At 34.9% G+C, this 17,871-nt stretch overlaps 1 protein-coding gene across 3 annotated transcripts in view; it reads right to left on the bottom strand.

The window, feature by feature from the left end:
- AP1AR (adaptor related protein complex 1 associated regulatory protein) overlaps window positions 1-17,871 on the bottom strand; it is a 42,730-nt gene that overhangs the window by 6,413 nt on the left and 18,446 nt on the right. The window contains exons 2-8 of one of the 3 annotated variants that reach the window (XM_055274859.2): window positions 12,638-12,686; window positions 11,137-11,163; window positions 8,398-8,423; window positions 5,347-5,443; window positions 3,142-3,240; window positions 1,172-1,230; window positions 432-505 (exon numbers count right to left, since the gene is read on the bottom strand). In XM_055274859.2, coding sequence (XP_055130834.1) covers window positions 432-505; window positions 1,172-1,230; window positions 3,142-3,240; window positions 5,347-5,443; window positions 8,398-8,423; window positions 11,137-11,163; window positions 12,638-12,686 — 431 coding nt within the window. Of the gene's footprint in view, window positions 1-431; window positions 506-1,171; window positions 1,231-3,141; window positions 3,241-5,346; window positions 5,444-7,721; window positions 7,869-8,397; window positions 8,424-11,136; window positions 11,164-12,637; window positions 12,687-17,871 lie in introns of those variants that run through there. The other 2 variants (XM_055274860.2, XM_055274861.2) reach the window with 2 other exon arrangements.

The following is a 17,871-nucleotide window of genomic DNA, read 5'->3' on the forward strand; positions in this document are numbered from 1 at the left end:
GGAACCACTAACATACTATGCTTCCACTATTGGGAAGCATACGAGTTTTTGCTTTTGAAACCTGAGGAAATATTTTAATCTTATAAGTCAATTTGTAATAAGTAAAAAATAAGTACACTTTTCTATTACTTCCTCCCACCTTTCCTTTCTTTTTTTTGGAAAGGGAAGGGTTAGGATCAGAGTAGAAATGGAAAAAGGAGTGCTTGACTCCCTATATGGATCTATAGAAGTAGTCTGAGATTTTTCTTTGCTCCAACTTCTTTTTAAAAAGAAAAGATGAGGTTGTACAATTAATGACTACCTAGGAAATTGACCTATCTGGGAATTACGAATTTAAGAACAGAAAGTTCTTCTACAGAAACAGAGCCAGAATCTCTACTTATCTGTTTACTGTGGCATAAAAAGTACAGAAAATACTTTAAAAAACTTACTACTACTTCGAAAAACTTCATACTGTGACTTCATATTTCTCAAACAAGATTCGAAGTCATCTTCTGGTCCTGAACTGTAATAAAAGTGAAATAATTTTTTAATATATTCATAGTAGATGCAGTATGACAAATATTTAAGATAATGATGGCATTTTGGCTTGAAGACCTATGTCATACAAATTCATAATTGCTGTACAATTAGAATAACCTAATGAAAATAGTTCTTAATTTTCTTAATACTAACATGAAACTGAAAATAAGATTTTGGTTAATCCTGAAGTCCAATCTCCAAAGCTTAGCCATAAGTCCAACTTTACAATAATGAAGCATGAACAAAATTCTTTGAACGAGTAGTGATACTTGTGGAAATGTGACACTGAAATATCTCTTCCAAAAAATGACCACACATAAACTTTATTATAAGAAAGAGAGGGACTAAAGAAAACACAAACAACTAGGGTATAAACAACTCACCCTAAGGCATTCAGCTATTGTATCACATCTATATGGGAAATGAGACCACTCTTAAAAATGCAATAAAGTCAGTTTAAATGAATAATAATCATGTTTCAACTTAAATGTGCTCAGTATTCTTCCAAGACAATGTCTTTTAGAAGGAATAATTTTTAGGGAACACATAAACATGAATACGTATATACACATCTTGAGGTGAACGATGCTCTACACAGCAATAAAATGTTCTACCACAAAGGGAAGGAGGCATATGTTTCACTATTTACCTTTGATATTCTCCATTGTTGGAAGGATGATATTGCCGCACAATTCTCTGCCTTTCTTGCTTTGGAAACATAATGTAATAAAAAAAACACTCTGTTGTAAAATTATGTATTTTAAAACCACTCAAGCAATACCAAAAAGTACTTTTTTCTAGTTTCTAAAAAAAAAAAAAAGTTATTTTGTTGATATGTTTTTCCTTAAATCCATCATTATTCAATTCTATATCCCCTTATTTATGGGAAGAATTTTTCTGAATTTATCTATGTATAATCCAGAAGTGGCCAGAATATTCATAGTGTTATTAAAAAATAACTTTTTTTTAACAGATATGTATTGATATCCTTAACATTCTTAGTATACCCAAGAACTGGAATAATGAGGAACAGGAAAGGAATAGTTAAAACAATACATGAAGTTCTATTCTGGGTGAGATAAGTAGCAATAAAACAACAGATTTATAAGATCTGGCTGAGCTGACTCAGAAATAATAAAAGCAATTGACTAAGATTTAGAAGAACTGTCGGAGTTGTGGCTCTGATAGCTATTAGCTATATATCCCTGGCATGGCCTTTACCTACTGTTCCTTCATCTATAAATTCAGATAGCTATATTACTGCTCTAGCAAACTCAGGGTTCCCATGAAAATCAAATGACTTGGTGGGTGTCTGTGTATGTCTGTGTGTCAGTATGTGCTGTATAGACTGTAATGTGTTCCTACATCAAATATTTAAACCAGGGTAGGAAAAACTCAGAGAATCCTGGAAATCACCCATATGGATGCTGCATATGGAATGCTTTGTCTTTAAAAGGGAAACAGCAGATAATCTATTACAGTAAAAAGTGTCTATATGATAACCAGAAAAATACTTTTTTTAGTAGAAGGTAAAAGTTAAAAACTTGTTCATTATTTAGAACTGACTTAAAAAGAAAATATATTCCTTCATATAATCTGCTAAAACAGCACAGAGAGAGAGAGGGAAAAAAATGAAGGGCGGTGGGGGGAGAAGGACACAGTTCACATAGAAATCATGTAACAATATGATAGACATGATATTTCAGTTTCTGTAAGTTTTACAATGTGACATGATCTTTATACTACTTCAATTAACACTACAGAGGTGAATCCAAACAGGCAAAATATGGAGGAAGATATTAAGGATACCAGCTAAGCACTGTTGTGCTTGAACTTTGGCTCTGGCCCTTATTAACTGTAGGATCTCAAGCGTTACAAAACATATCCTACTCTCAGTTTTCTCATTTGTAAAACAGGGATTAAAAACACTATCTCATAAGATTTTTATGAGGATTAAATAAGGTAAAACATTGCTACTCCTGACAGTTAGGGTTCCATAAATGTCTGTTACTTACAGCTGGCAGGCATTATGGTAATGCAGCATGGTAAGATATGGTAAATCTGCTGCCTTCTCTGATAATATTCCAAAGATTTCTCAAGACCCAAACTCCCAATCTCCCAAGGACACAAGAATAAAGATGAGAAGCAAATAATAATTTTATGGGGAAAATAGCACAGTTTATCCAGTTCCAGGAAAAAAAGAAATTCTAGCAATTTAAGAAACTGTTAAAAAAAAAAACAACCCTCACAAAACAAAATGCTTTGCCAATTATATTTAAAGGCTAGTTTTGCAATGCTTTCCCTCTAAGAGTACATTTAATTTTTCCAAAAGAATACTGAATTTTATAGCACTAAAATTTATCTTTAGGATAAAGAGGAATCAGCATTTGCTAATCTAAACTAAATAGCATTGAGTATCAAGCATGTAATCTGATGTTATTTCTAGCTGTTAAAGACTGACTAATTTGCCTTGAAAATTCTTAAGAATATATGGGTAAACACATTCGCTGTTAAAAAAGAAGTCCTTGAGAATAGGAAAAAAAGAGTCCCAACTAAGATTTGTCAGAGAAAATAAGGAGAAAAGCAACCCTAATATATGCTGGGGTCTTTTCCCCTCACCTCCAAGAGCTTTCGCTGCTTTGCTGCCCTGGCTGCTTCACGCTGTGCAGCGTATAAAGCTTCTTCTTCTAGTCTTAACTTCTCTTCTTGTAAGGCTAACTGTACATGAACAAAACGATAAGGATTAACAAAAATCAGAACCTGTCTAACTGCTCTAAAAATAAAATGCTTCTATTTATAAAACAAAAAATAAATTATTAAAAAATAATTGATCTCTACAAAGCATAACAGAATTGAAATGTTGCAATTGTTTAAATTTCTTCTTTTACAAAATAACCCAAAGGATATAAAACACGTTACAGAATTCCTTAGAAATTGAGTTATGAAGCAGTAGCATCTACTCTGTATAAATATAGAAGTGTTTCTTTAGAATATGCAGTAATCTTCATTTTAAACAATCATTCCAACACCTATGACCCTCACTAGTTTGCCGGTTTTGGCCCTCATAAATCCAGTATCTTTAAGATCAATTACATCACTGTGACCAAAGTGAACTCAGCTTTCACAAAATTCATGTCTTCCCATCTAACTAATATCAATGCACATGTCTCCTTAATTTTATTACTATCAAACTATTAAAAAACTACTTTCAAATGCAAGTTCTTGCCATTCATAAAAGCACACAAACTGCTTTAGTAATATCTATTGTATGTTAAAGTTAACTTGAAAATCAAATTTCAACACAAATTTTTTTCTTTAGACTAATATTAACAGCTACTGTATAACTTACGTTAATGCTTTTGAAATCACTAATTGGTCCTAAACATACTTTTCTTTTTGAGACAGGTGTTATTCTGTCACTCAGCCTGGAGTACCATGGCACCAACACTGCAGCCTTGACCTCCTGGGCTCAAACCATTCTCCCACCTCAGCCTCCAGAGTAGCTGGGACTACAGGCGTGCGCCACCACCCCGGGTGAATTTTTGTATTTCTTGCAGAGATGAGGTCTTGCCAGGTTGCCCAGGCTGGTTTTTAACTCCTGGACTCAAGCAATCTGCCCATCTTGGCCTCCAAAGTGCTGAGACTATAGGCATGAGCCACCATACCCACATTAAACAGACAAATATATGTATATGTATGTATGTATGTGTGTGTGTGTATTTATTTTTTTTCTGAGACGGTCTTGCTCTGTCACCCAGGCTGGAGTGTAGTGGCTCCCCTTCAACCTCCCGTAGCCTTGAGGATCCTGGGCTCAAGCAATCTTCCCACCTCAGCCTCCTTAGTAGCTGGGACTACAGGTGCGTCCTACCATGCTCGGCTAATTTTTGTATTTTTTTTAGAGATGGGTTTTCACCATGTTGCCCAGGCTGGTCTCAAATTCCTGGGCTTAAGTGATCTGTCCACCTCAGTCTCCCAAAGTGCTGGAACTACAGGTCTCCCAAAGTGCTGGAACTATGACTACCATGCCCGGTCTTAAACAGAAAAATTTTAAATGTGCAGCGGAATATGAATAATTCCATTTAGTTTAGTAGGTGCAAACCATAATTACAGGCCATTTCAATAAACACATTAAATAACTTTAACACTTATGATTATAAGTACTTGGTTCTCTGAGAACAAATACACCAAGACAAAAACTCTTCAAAAAACCACTTATTGTGAAACCGGGTAATTTTTTAAAATTGTTGTTGTTTCCTTTTTGAGACAGGGTCTCACTCTACTGCCCAAGCTAGAGTGCAATGGCATGATCTTGGCTCACTGAAGCCTTGACCTCTCTGGCTCAAGCAATCCTCCCACCTCAGCCTCCCAAGTAGCTGGGACCACAGGCATGCACCACCATACCAAGCTAATTTTGTATTTTTTGTAGAGACGGGGTTTTGCCATGTTGCTGAGGCTGGTCTCAACCTCTTGGGCTCAAGGAATCCGCCTGCCTCGGCCACCCAATGTGCTGGGATTACAAGTGTGAACCTGCTCTAAAAGTTGGTTTTAAATACCAAGGTGCATATTCTTGCCAGAGTTCCTACTTTGTGAATTAAGAAATTATTTTTAAAAGAATGTACTATCTCCATTTTTTGGCAGCATATGATTTCTGATAAATTAAGCCAAACTAAAAGAAATTATAATAGGCTGGAATGATTTAACTTTTAAAACATATTCATCTGTATATATCGAAATATAGGTTCAAAGACTCTACACAATATATTATTTAATGACAACTCTCTCTTTATGATAACATGTACTTAAGCAATATAAAAGACAATTTACCTCTTTTTGAATTTTCTTATCAAGATCTTTTTGTTTTTCAGCAATGGAATCATAATGCCTTTCTCTTAGGTCAACAATTTCTTCCTCAGTAAGAGGCCTAGAGAAAAAAAAGGAGGAGGAGAAAAAGAAAAAACAAAAACTTCTGATGAGTCTAAGTCCAAATAAAACACTCAAAAAGCCAGTGAAATTCTCAAATTTTGCTGTTAAAAATGTTAAAGCAATTTTCTACAACTTCAGTTGTTAAGAGTAAAAAGTATACATTCTAACACTTGCTATTATTCTAGTATATAAACTGGTAAGATGATACAATATCAGGATAGTTTTTAAAGCATTACAGCCACCTTTTAAGAAATGTGGATTTTATTTACCTTCATCTGGCTCTGCTTCAGCCATCTGACCTATGGGTATATACCCCAAACCATATCCTAAAATGCTCATCATAAAATATAAACATCAGTGTACTATTATTACACACTAATCTCAGCCCTCATGCCATTCTGGAACTCTTCTTAATCCTCCTATTTTATCCTGCTTAATCACTCTGACTTCCCCAGGCCCTTCATCCTTCCCTTTTCTCCCAGTCTATCTGTCCCAGTCATCTTCTGGCCTTGCTTCACTTACAACCAATATGGACACCAAGGCAGATCTGAACTACTTTCTTACCAACATACTCACCTTCTTGCACTCCTATCATTATTCCATATTCACTCGGTTTACTCACATTCTGACCGTGGATCATTTCCATGTTCAGCCCTTTCTGTTTCAGGCTGCTAGAGAAAACCTGACATCAATTTGGCACTCGGCCCCCAGCAGTAGTCCTTTTATATATATGTGGCAACTCCTTCACATATCCTACACTACCAAATTAAAAATCTTCACATACTCAAGTTCCTTATTCATACTTTTTTTATCTTAAAAGGCAATTTCACTCCAAGAAATGAGGAGTATCAACCATGAATCGCCCCAACTTTGTGGCAACCACCACTTACTTACATATATCCTTCCTATTCTCCTCACCATCCTCTAAAGAGGAATGTTCTTAACTTGTTCAGAGTCACCTACTACATTTACACTCTTGACTCATTCACCATTGAGCCCATCTCTCCTGCCCCACTCCAGGGAGTTCTCTGGGACCTTGTTCTATCAATTACTACCTCTCTTTTACCTTTAACCTATTCCTTTTGTCTGTTTGCACCTCTCTTCCACGCAAAGGAAGGAAGAAGAAACTAAGAAAAAAACCTCCATTTGACCTGTATCTATCTCAAGCTACTGCTCCCTCTTTTTTTTAGCCAAGTCCTGAAATTAAATGTATAATATCAATAGTCAGCATACCTAGCACTTACTATGTGCCTGGCTCTCTTCTAAACGCTTCACATATATTAGCAAATTGTAATCCTCACAACAACCCTCCAAGGTAGATATAGGGATTATACATATGAGGGAAGTGAAACGAAGACAGATTAAGAGTATGGCTAAGTAAGTCATATAGTACGTGGCAAAGCTAGAATCTTAACCCCAGGTAGTGTAGCTCTTGTTCTTAACTACTGTTCTTCTCTTGTCTTCATGTCCTTACTTCCCATTTACTTGTCAACTCGCTGCAGTCTACCTCTGCTCCCATAACTCCAATAACTCTAGCAAAGGTAATCAATGGCTTCTATGTTGCCAAATACAATAGACAATTTTAAGTCCTTATCTTACTACCTCAGTTTCATGGGACAGTGTTAACCATTCCCATCTGTCTGTCTGTCTCCCCTCCCTTGGCTTCCCAAGCTCTCCTGGTTCTTCTTTTTGCCTACTACTTCTTGGTCATCTTCAGAATCCTCTTCTAGTGTCCGCCTAGTCAATCCTCAGATCCTTGCGCTCTCACCATGCTCCACCTCTCCCCAAACCCCCACCTCAGTTAGGTGATCTTGATAACTATCATGGTTAACTAGCCATTTATAGGTATTATCTCCTACTTCTGTCCCTCCAGCTCTAACTTCTGCTAGCCCTAGTTATATATTAGGGCTTTAAAATTTTTTCTTTGAAGTATAACTTAAATAAAATGAAATATAGATTTTAAGTGTTCAGTTCATAAAGTTGTATTGATAATTGTATACACTCATGTAACTTCCACTGGAAGCAAGATATATAACACTTCCATCACCTCACATACTTTCCTTGTGCCCCTTTACAATGAATTCTCTCACTTTGCTTATGCAATTTCTAATGCCCTCCTGCTCTGCCAGGATAGTTAGCATTAACCAACCTTTCAAAAATCAACACCAGGTGTTATCCCCTTAAAAATGTCTTCTTAGATTTTGTTTTGGGCAAACAGCCTCTTCTCTAGGGTTCCCTAGAGTGTTCTATAATCACTATTTAATTGCTTTCCCTACCTCATATTGATATTAGTCATCTTGAGAATCTATTTCCCAGACCAGGATGTTCTTTCTTCTAATGGAGAGACAATGTCTGATTTTTAAAATCCCAGTGTCTAGCACGGTGCTTGGCACATGATAGTTGCTTAATAAATGTTTGCTAAACTAAAAAAAGTAAGGATTATTTGTTCATAATATAACATTGTATATGAAAAATATTCTCTTGAAATTAAGAATGCTCTTTTGACGTAAAGATACTTCATTAACACATGCAATTTTAATAAAATATTTAAAAGCTGCTTAAATAATTATAGTATAAGGTTTTAGTTACTATTAAAAGATGTGAAAAAATTTAGTAGAACAAGTTTTAGAATGCATAAGGAAAGGGGTAATAAAGTTAAAAAATTTAAAAGAAATGTACTTATCAATATTAAACGGTTTTAAGAAAACTAAAAAACATGTAACAGGTACAACAGGAAAGCATCTAGGCACTTACATTAAATTCTTTAATATTCAAAAGTCTTTTGAGATATATAATATTTGTCTCAATCTTATAGAAAGAAAAATCTAAAAGTTCTGAAATGTAAACTGTTCAATGTCTCAAAGCAAGCAAATGATAAAGCCTGACTTCTTAAGAGAGTTTTCTTCCAGTTCGCATAGAAGTTGTTTTTTTTTTTTTTTAACAAAGCCTTACCTATGACTGCTTCCTGGGCTCTCCCCCTGTACAAAAATTAATTAAACAATTAAAACAAATTCATTAGTTAACTTCTATTTAAAGTAACCAACACAATTTTTATTTAATCAAAATACTTTCAACTTACCCATTTTTTCTCAGAGTAAACACATTTCACTATTAAATATATTTCACTATTAAAAATATTTGAAACAAAAAGCTTTAAAATTTTGCTACTTCTCCAAAGCAAAATTTAGTTTACTATCTAGCTTAATTACATAAAACCATTTGCTGGACATTTCTTAATTTTTTTTAACAAATATCTGTTATATACCAAATGAACTGGAGTCAGGATGGTATTAGACAACATATTCTCTATGTTCTCATTTATATTAAGTTGATCCTCATTTTTTTTGCAGTTTCTGTATTTGCAAATTTGCCTACTTGGAAAATTTACTTGTAACCACAAAATCAATATTTGAGCTTTCTTGGTCATTCAAGGACAGGCATGGAGCAGTAAAAATTTTGAGTTGCTCGGCAATGCACATTCCCAGATGAGGTAGAACAGGGCAACAGACACTCTGCTTTCTTGTTTCAGCTCTCATGCTATAAACAAGTATCCTTTCTACAGTCTATTCAATGCCACATTGTTTGCATTTTTATGCTTTTTTGCTGGTGATTTCTGTTTAAAATGACCTCTAAGTATTCCAGTATTCCTAAAGTCCAAGAAAGCTATGATGTGTGTTATGGGGAAAATATGTGTGTTAGGTAAGCTTCACACAAGCATGAGTTTGTGCTATTGGCTGTGAGTTCAAAGTTAATGAATCAATAATATATGTTTAATACAGTGTCTTACACAGAAATACACATTGAATGAGGCTATATACTGATTGGTTGATGAACATGTTGTGATCAGAGGCTTGCAGGAAACTAACCTTGTATTTCCCCTGCAGTAATGCTTCAGCATTCACTAATTTAGCATTTACAGCAACTTTATCGAACATAATTACAATAATGAGAATCAACTTTTTGTTTTCTTTCACAAGGTTATGAAATTATCTGTAGTTTTTTACTTCAAAGCAAAGCATAACTATTTTCAGGATTTATTCAGGTTTATGCCTATTTCTTATACATTTAAACTATTCATATCTGAAAGTTAAAATATAATAGCAGGAATAAAATTCCAAATGGTCCACATTAGTTTAGAAAGTAGCACTACAAAACAGGATTACATTCAACTAAACCAAACACAAAATAAATGAGAGAGGAGAAGAGGGGTTAGCAAAAACAAAAATAAACAAAAAAATCCTCAGCCAACCAAACAAAAAGCATCTTAGGAAAATCCATGGAATCACAAGTTCTCTTGAAAAGTGTTATGATGCTGGGATGAATTCTACTGGAGGCTGAAAGAATGCTTACTTTTAACACTTGTCAGATGCTTTAAAAATATCATGTCCAGTGTTTGCTTAAACTTTTTAAGAGAAAGACATGAAGACAAAAGTGACCTTTGCGAAGGAAAAGAAATAAGTTCTATGAAATGGAATGATGTTTTACTGGGAGAATAAAGGGCTAAAATAGTTTCCAAAATGTGTCCTATCAGATGAAAAATATGTATTATTATTTTAAAAAAGGATTTTTACCCACATTAATTTACGAAGAGCTGAGTTGAACAAGTTTAAATAATTCAGTTTAACATTCTAGTTTATCTCAGAATCTTTTACATGCTAGTTTACATTCTGAGACTAGTATTCTATACATACTCTGAGAAAGGCTGGACTAAAGAATACATTTTTAAAGGAAAAGATTAATACATTTTCTTCTTTCCCTAGAAAACAAAAATGACAAAGTGTCAACTTTCAGTGTTCTTCTAGTCTAACCAATTTTAAAGATGTAGAAAGTAGGCCCAGGGAGGTTAAGTAATTTGCAGAAACATACACAATTAATTTAGTGAAGTTGCAAATTAGCATACAAACTAAAGTTCTAACTATACCAATGCATAAGAAATGCTTCTTAGCCTTTTGACTAAGATCAAATGTTGAAATATACACCACATTTTGCTGATTCTAAAATGCACTCCCTTCTCATTTTTAACACTTCTGTATTTGAGAAGCATCTTAAAACTTGCTGAGTTTTATGAGATGAAATGTAGAAAATCAACATAAAGAATAACTGATAAAAGAGATGATGGCTAAAGTCAGAAACTGCAGAATAAACATGTAGAAAATCTGACATCAGAATCTATGAAAACCATAAAGAATAGGCCTACTCCAAAGCTGGATGAAGTGGTACACACCGATGGTCCCAGCTACTCAGCTGAGGCAGGAGGACTGCTCGAGCCCAAGAGTTTGAGTCCAGCCTGGGCAACATAGGGAGATCTTGTCTCTTAAAAAGAAAACAACAGCAACAACAACAACAACAAACAATGGGTCTACTCTGGATTGTGAGGTATTTTACCTACCTAATGGCAAGAGGTTAGAAATATTAGAAGTACAACTTTCTGAAGTTCCTCGGGTTTCTGTATAACGCTTTAAATCCTGTGTGTGTGTATAGTGTATCTTAGTAAAAAAAAATTCAGAATTATTTTCTAATATAAATTAGTAAAAGAAGGAAATAATAAAGAACTAAAAAGTAAAAATAAAAACCAGAAAATAAAAATTCTAAAACAAAAATAATAAAAATTGTAAACATAATTGTTAGAACTAATGAGATGATTAATGAGAAAAACAAATACAAGTTTTGTACTATTATGGAAATACTTACTTCATCACTTTCTACTAGATTCTCAAACTGAAAGGATGAAAAAGTAAGTGTTAAGAAGAATATTTGTCTTAGGTATACATCTCACAAGAAATTATGTTACTTTTTTCACTTAAAAATAATATACCTTTATATTTGTAAGCTATTTAATTCAAATGCCTCTTTAATACATCATTTCATTTGATATATTTAAAAGTTCTACAAAATGGCCAAGGCAAGCATATACTATTTTAATTTACGACTTTCTATGAATGAAAATCAAACAGGAGAATTATAGCAATTTTCTACATAAATCAGAACTAAAACTTTGATCTGAACTGAATTACAAGTAATTTAATTCCATGCTACCAGAATATTCCACTTCACTTGACTTCAGAACAAATGTCATAAGAAGGAAAATTATTCAAGGAATGGGGACTAAAAGATACCAAATAAGAATTTCCCTACATGTTTATATTTATTCATCTATTCATTCATACAGTTATTTATTGAAAATCTACTAAATGGCAGTTACTATCCCCAAATACAATGTCTTTCTAGAGACAGGAATGTAAACCGTTTGATCATAATGTTATTAACACTATTATGTCAGTGACCTAATAAAAGTCATTACTATTATATCACTAAAATGTTTGTATTTTAAATATAAATAACTTGATAAGTAACCACCTGAAAGAAAAGGTGTTTTATTGTTAACACTGTTTGGCTTAAAGATTGAGAGGAAACAATGAATTCAAAAGGTTTAGAAAATTAAGGAATCTCTCTAAAAAAAGAATAAAACTGTTAAAGTTATTATCTTTATCTTATTTTTATATTGGTTTGTGATTTTTAAATATCTAATTCCTGCCTTACACATGTTCCTTATTAATATAGAAGGCCATAAAGTACAGTGTTCAAGCTTTGGAGCTAGGCAGTTTGGACTAGAATTTAGGTAATTAGCCCAATTTCTCCACCTGTCTAAGCCTCTGATTTTTCATCCATGAAACAGGGTGACCACCACCTGTCTACAACAGAGTTGTGATGACATTCTTCATTTGTATGGTGGAGTGGCTAGTTTATAGTAGGTAAGGAATAAATGGTAGTTTCTATTATTATATTTTACATTCAAAGAAAAAGTGACTCAGTGATTCTGCTGTGGAGTTGCTTAAACTCAACTTCCTGCTTTGTTTCTGGACTCCTCCCTGCTGGGGCAGGCCAACCACCTCTCATTATACCCAATGCCCTAGTGAGCCACTCTTACTGACAGAAGAGTACCTTCTCCCTGACTTACGTAGGGTGGGGGAAAAAGCTATTAGAAAAACAGAACCATAATCCTCTGCAAACTTCTTCCTACTCATTCCTTCCCTCACTGCTCCAACTCTTTCAGTGTTCACTAACATGAATAATATTGAAATATAAACAGTCCATTCTAAATTTGGGTCCAGATCTTTCCCTCTTTACAACAAAAAGCCCCTTCCGCCTTTCTGAAGGCACTTTTAATCCAATCAAATTAACGAGTACTTACCTCTATTGTTAAGTGCTCACCTCTTGAGCATGTTCTAAAATACTTGGATCTGGGAAGGAAAACAGAATAACTTTAAAAAACACAATTAACTCTAAGTTTGAATTAATATATAGCATAAAAACATTTATTTCCTCAAGAGCAACTTTAAAATCTCTAACATATAGTTATATTTATAAAAAAAGAACAACAAAATTTACCTAAGAATATAAAAAGTCCAGATTTTTAAACTTCATTATGACTTTGTTTAGTCAACCAATATTTCTTTCTATTGGCACTAATATTTACTAAATCTGTAATAATTAATTTACTATATTTACTACATCGAGAATACATTTTAAAATGTATCTCATTATTTTTACTATATCAAGAAAAGTACCTCGTTAAAAATACTGATGTGTTAAATAATATATAAAAAGAATATGTTCTCAATTTTGTTAAAAATACACAAAACATTAAGTATCCAAAAGTATATATGTCAATATGCTATGAGTAGTTATCTTTGGTGGTGGAATCATGTATCTTTATTCGAGACTTTGTTATCTTCCCATGCCCTCACAAATAAAAGAGAAAAACAATGCATATACATGTCAATCAAAAAATCCATTACATTATTTTTTCCAACTAGGGCCAAATATTGACTTTATTTTAATCATTCTTTTCTGCTCCTATTAAACTTACACGTAGTCAAATAGGAATCTTCTTTATTATATCTTCTCCAAAGATATGTCTACATTCTAAGTACTAAAGCATCCAAGCTGGCATCCCAGGACAGGGCCACTCACAGTCCTTTGTAACTGGAAGTGCCAGGAGATTATGAGACTTGGAGTCATAATGTGGCTCCTGTTACAGCTGCCAAAACTGATGGAGAACTCCACTCCCATACAATGGGTATCCAAATTTGTACTAAGTGTTCCTAAAGCATCAGGATTCATGGACAGAAAGCACACTTTTAAGAAACAGGAAGAATCCTGGGGTTAGGACAGGTCAGAATTATTTTGCTTTTCTTTCTTTTTTGGAGACAGGGTCTTACTCTGTCACCCAAGCTGGAGTGCAGTGGCGCAATCCTGACTCATTGCAGCTTTGCACTCCTTGGCTCAAGTGATCCTCCTGCCTTAGCCTCCCCAGTAGCTAGTAATACAGGCATGCACCACCACGCTTGGCTTCATTTATTTTTTGTAGAGACGAGGTCTCAATAGGTTACCCAGCCTGGTCTCAAACTCTTGGGCTCAAGTAATTCTGGGACTCCCAAAGTGCAGAATTCTTTGTATTATGTGTATGTGTGTGGATGAAGGTTTAGTGAGAGAATGCCATATCATGACTGAAGGAAAAAAATAGCAATGAAATTATGGGAACTATTTTTCCTGCTGTAATCTTTACCTGCTGACAGATGCAAATCTGTGTTACTGCCCACTAAGATCATTGGTAAAAAGCAAATAATTTGGTATTACAATTCCACAGATTTCATGGACTATATCCAATATAAATGCAATATCCTTAATCCTCTATCTAGTGCCTCCACTCTTCTCTCTCCTTTATTTCTCAAACAAATACAGAAATGAGTTGAACCTTCAGTAGTAGCACTGGGTTCTGGCATTAGGATTCCTGCTTACAGTGCTATATGCTTCTCTCCCTGCAACCATCACTATCTTCCCTGAATGAAGAATCTGTTTCTGATTAATCTGTTTCCTCCTCCAGGTTTACTGAGTGGTACAGCTGAATAATTAGAAATAAAGCTCAGTAATACTATCAATAGGAGCCATCAGTATGACTTCACTGCTGTGGCAAAGCCCAAAGCTAAGTAGAACACTGTCGAAACCAAAGTAACTGTTATACTACATTTGTATTAGATGGCAGAACACCATGTTCCAGTCTAATTATACAGATAATACAAACTAACTTTAGTAGCAGGCAAAAGCGTTATCTATTGTAAATATCTCCCTTTTCTGTCCCCTCTATTCACAGCCAGCTATAGTGAGGACACTCACGTTCTCACACGACTCTGAATCCCTGAGTATCTGACTAAGCTAGAATCAGTCAATCCTTCACACCTCATTTGACTGGTTCAGGGTTACACAGAAACTGAGCAGGGAGAGACAACATCCTTCTGAGAGTTCTAGAGAGTTGCTGGGGAATATGCTTTGACAATGCGCAATGAGAGGAATGAAGTCAACTGAAAGAGTGCTCTGACGGCATTAAAATCATCCCTAAGAACCAGATGCATCCCACCTTGCTCATGGTTTGGTTATTAGTTGAGAAACCTAACATCCCTATTATAAATTCTACCCTTTGCCTAAGATAGTTTTAACTGGGCTTTTGTCCCCCACAAAGTCCTGATTAATAAACACGAATATAAGTGATATGACAAGGGAGTAAATTAAGAATAGCAATAAATAAAACAAGATAAAGAGAAAAGCAAAATATATTTGGGAAAAAATTCAAGCTTTCCTTTTAAAATGGATTAGATTGAGACTTTGTTCACAAAATGCATATCTTGACTCCTACCACAATAAAAGCTAAGATTATACTGATAAAGTAAATATTCAATTTGGCAAACTCAGGGTCAACATTTTTATCAGGGGAGCTTTATCCTGTGACTTATCTGAAAATACCAAGAAACATAATATGTATATATTTCATGAATTAAGTTACTTATTCAAGTATGCTTGAATTATGTTTACTTGTTCAAACATTATTGATGACTGAATAGGACCCTCAGACACGTGATGTATTAAATTCAGTCACTGACATTTTGCCAACTTCCAGCCATATAAAACCATAACTTTTCACATACTTTTCTATATTCTACGTAATATATATGTTTTAAAAATAATTAAAAAGCCAACTTTCTAATGGTTTGAAAGGACCATTTCAGATTTCAGACAGCTATTAAGAAATGAAAAATGAAAACTCAAATCTTTCCATATTATTGGATGCTTAAAAGCCTAGCAAATTTGGAATATACCTTTTACAATGTTTCCTATAATAAACTATCCTGCATTTCCTGTTCTTTCCTTCAGTTTTGTTCTCGATGAGGCTCTTGGCAATCAATCCTTCGCAATCAATCCTTCACTACTTGCTCCTAGGTAAGGATGAGAATGTAAGTGAAGGGTAAGCGGAACAACTGGGGAAAGGAATGGAAGTACTCAACTATTAAACCTTAAGTCAAGTTTTACACTTTTATTTCATAAATATTTACACTTTTATTTCATAAATATTTATCAAGTACTTCTAAAGTGGCTGGCACTGTTCTAGATGCTGGCAATACAACTGCCACCTTGGAGCTAACAATTTGGGAATGAACGATAATAAACACATAGATAAATGCATCAGATGATAGTAACTGCCATGAAATAAAAGTACCTCATGCTGTTTTCCATAAAGTTTGTACTAATTCACATTCCCATCAACAGTGGCTAAGTGTTCTCTTTTCCCCACATCCTCGCCAACATCTATTGCTTTTTAACTTTTCAGTAATGGCCACTCTGACTGGCACAAGATGGTATCTCACTATGCAATATATACAGGTAAGAAATCTGCAGCTGTACCCCCTAAATCTATAAAAATTATATATATATATTTCTTTTTTGAGACAGAGTCTCACTCCTACCCAGGCTGGAGTGCAGTAGCTGGATCTTGACTCACTGCAACCTCCACCTCCCGGGTTCAAGCGATTCTCCTGCCTCAGCCTCCCAAGTAGCTGGGATTATAGGCACCCACCACCACACCTGGCTAATTTTTGTATTTTTAGTACAGATGGCGTTTCACTTTGGCCAGGCTGGTCTCAAACCCCTGACCTCAGGTGATCCACCCACCTCAGCCTCCCAAAGTGTTGAGATTACAGGCGTGAGCCACTGCACCAAGCCTATACTTTTTTTTTTTTTTTTTTTTTTTAAAGAAAAGTACCTTGGAGTAAGTGAGGATCGTGATTGGAGGAGGGAGGTTATTTTACTTTATTTTTTGAGACGGAGTTTCACTCTTGTTGCCCAGGCTGGAGTGCCATGGCATGATCTTGGCTCACCACAACCTCCACCTGCTGGGTTCAAGCAATTCTCCTGCCTCAGCCTGCCGAGTAGCTGGGATTACAGGCATGCACCACCATGCCCCACTAATTTTTTGTATTTTTAGTAGAGACAGGGTTTCTCTATGTTGGTCAGGCTGGTCTCGAACTTCTGACCTCAGGTGATCTGTCTGCCTCAGCCTCCCAAAGTGCTGGGATTACAGGCGTGAGCCACCATGCCCGGCCAGGAGGTTATTTTATGTAGGGTGGTCAAGGCAGACTTCTTGGTTAAAGCAAAAGCAGAACAAAAGCCCCAAGGAAATGAGGAAGCCAGCTAGACAGATATTGGAGGAAAAGAATTCTAAAGAGAGGAAAAGCAAAAGCAAAAGCTCTGAGGCAAAACTCTACTTGGCACATTCTAAGAAAGCAAGAGGGTCAGAATGGCTGGAATGAAGAAGGAAGGGATATAAGGTCTGAGAGATAGCCAGGGTCAGATCACAGGCCTTTATAGACCATGGGAAGAGTTTTAGGTTTTAATATTAATTAGATAAGAACTCACAGAAGAGATTTTTGTCTTTAGCATTCACTCTGTTTTTTAAAACTTTTATCATGAACCTTTTCAAATATGCACAAAAGCAGAGAGAAGAGATTGATAAGCTCCCCTGTACCCATTACCGCACTTAAAAAGTTACTACTTCCTGACCATGTTTCATTTATACTATACTCCTTTTTGTTTTATTTTTTTGTTGGTATTTTACAGCAAATCTCAGACATGTTATCTTACCCTTACCTCAATTTGCATCTCTAATTAAAGTATTAAGAACTGTTTTTTAAAAAAAGCTAACATACAACAAAATTTAAAATAATTTTTTAATATTATCTAATGTCCAGTCCAGTCTATATTTCTATTTCCCCGATTATCTTTTTATGCATGATTTGTTCAAATCAGAATCAAACAAAAGCCACACAGTATGTTTGCTTGTTAGGCCTCTTGCACCTCTTTTAGTCCATATCAGCCCCCTTCCTAGCCCCCGTGTCTGTTTTCATGCCACTGATTTGTTAGACAAATTGTGTCACTTGTCCTACAAAATTTCTCACTTTCTGGATTTACCTGGTATTTTTCCTCTTGGTGTTATTTAACTTTTTCTTCTATCCCCTGTATTTCCGGCAAATTAGTAATTTGATTTAAAAGCTTGATTATACTGAGTTTAATTTTTTTAGGCAAGAATGCTTCACT

The sequence above is a fragment of the Symphalangus syndactylus genome, chromosome 4, assembly GCF_028878055.3.
Source record: "Symphalangus syndactylus isolate Jambi chromosome 4, NHGRI_mSymSyn1-v2.1_pri, whole genome shotgun sequence".
Classification (NCBI taxonomy): domain Eukaryota; kingdom Metazoa; phylum Chordata; class Mammalia; order Primates; family Hylobatidae; genus Symphalangus; species Symphalangus syndactylus.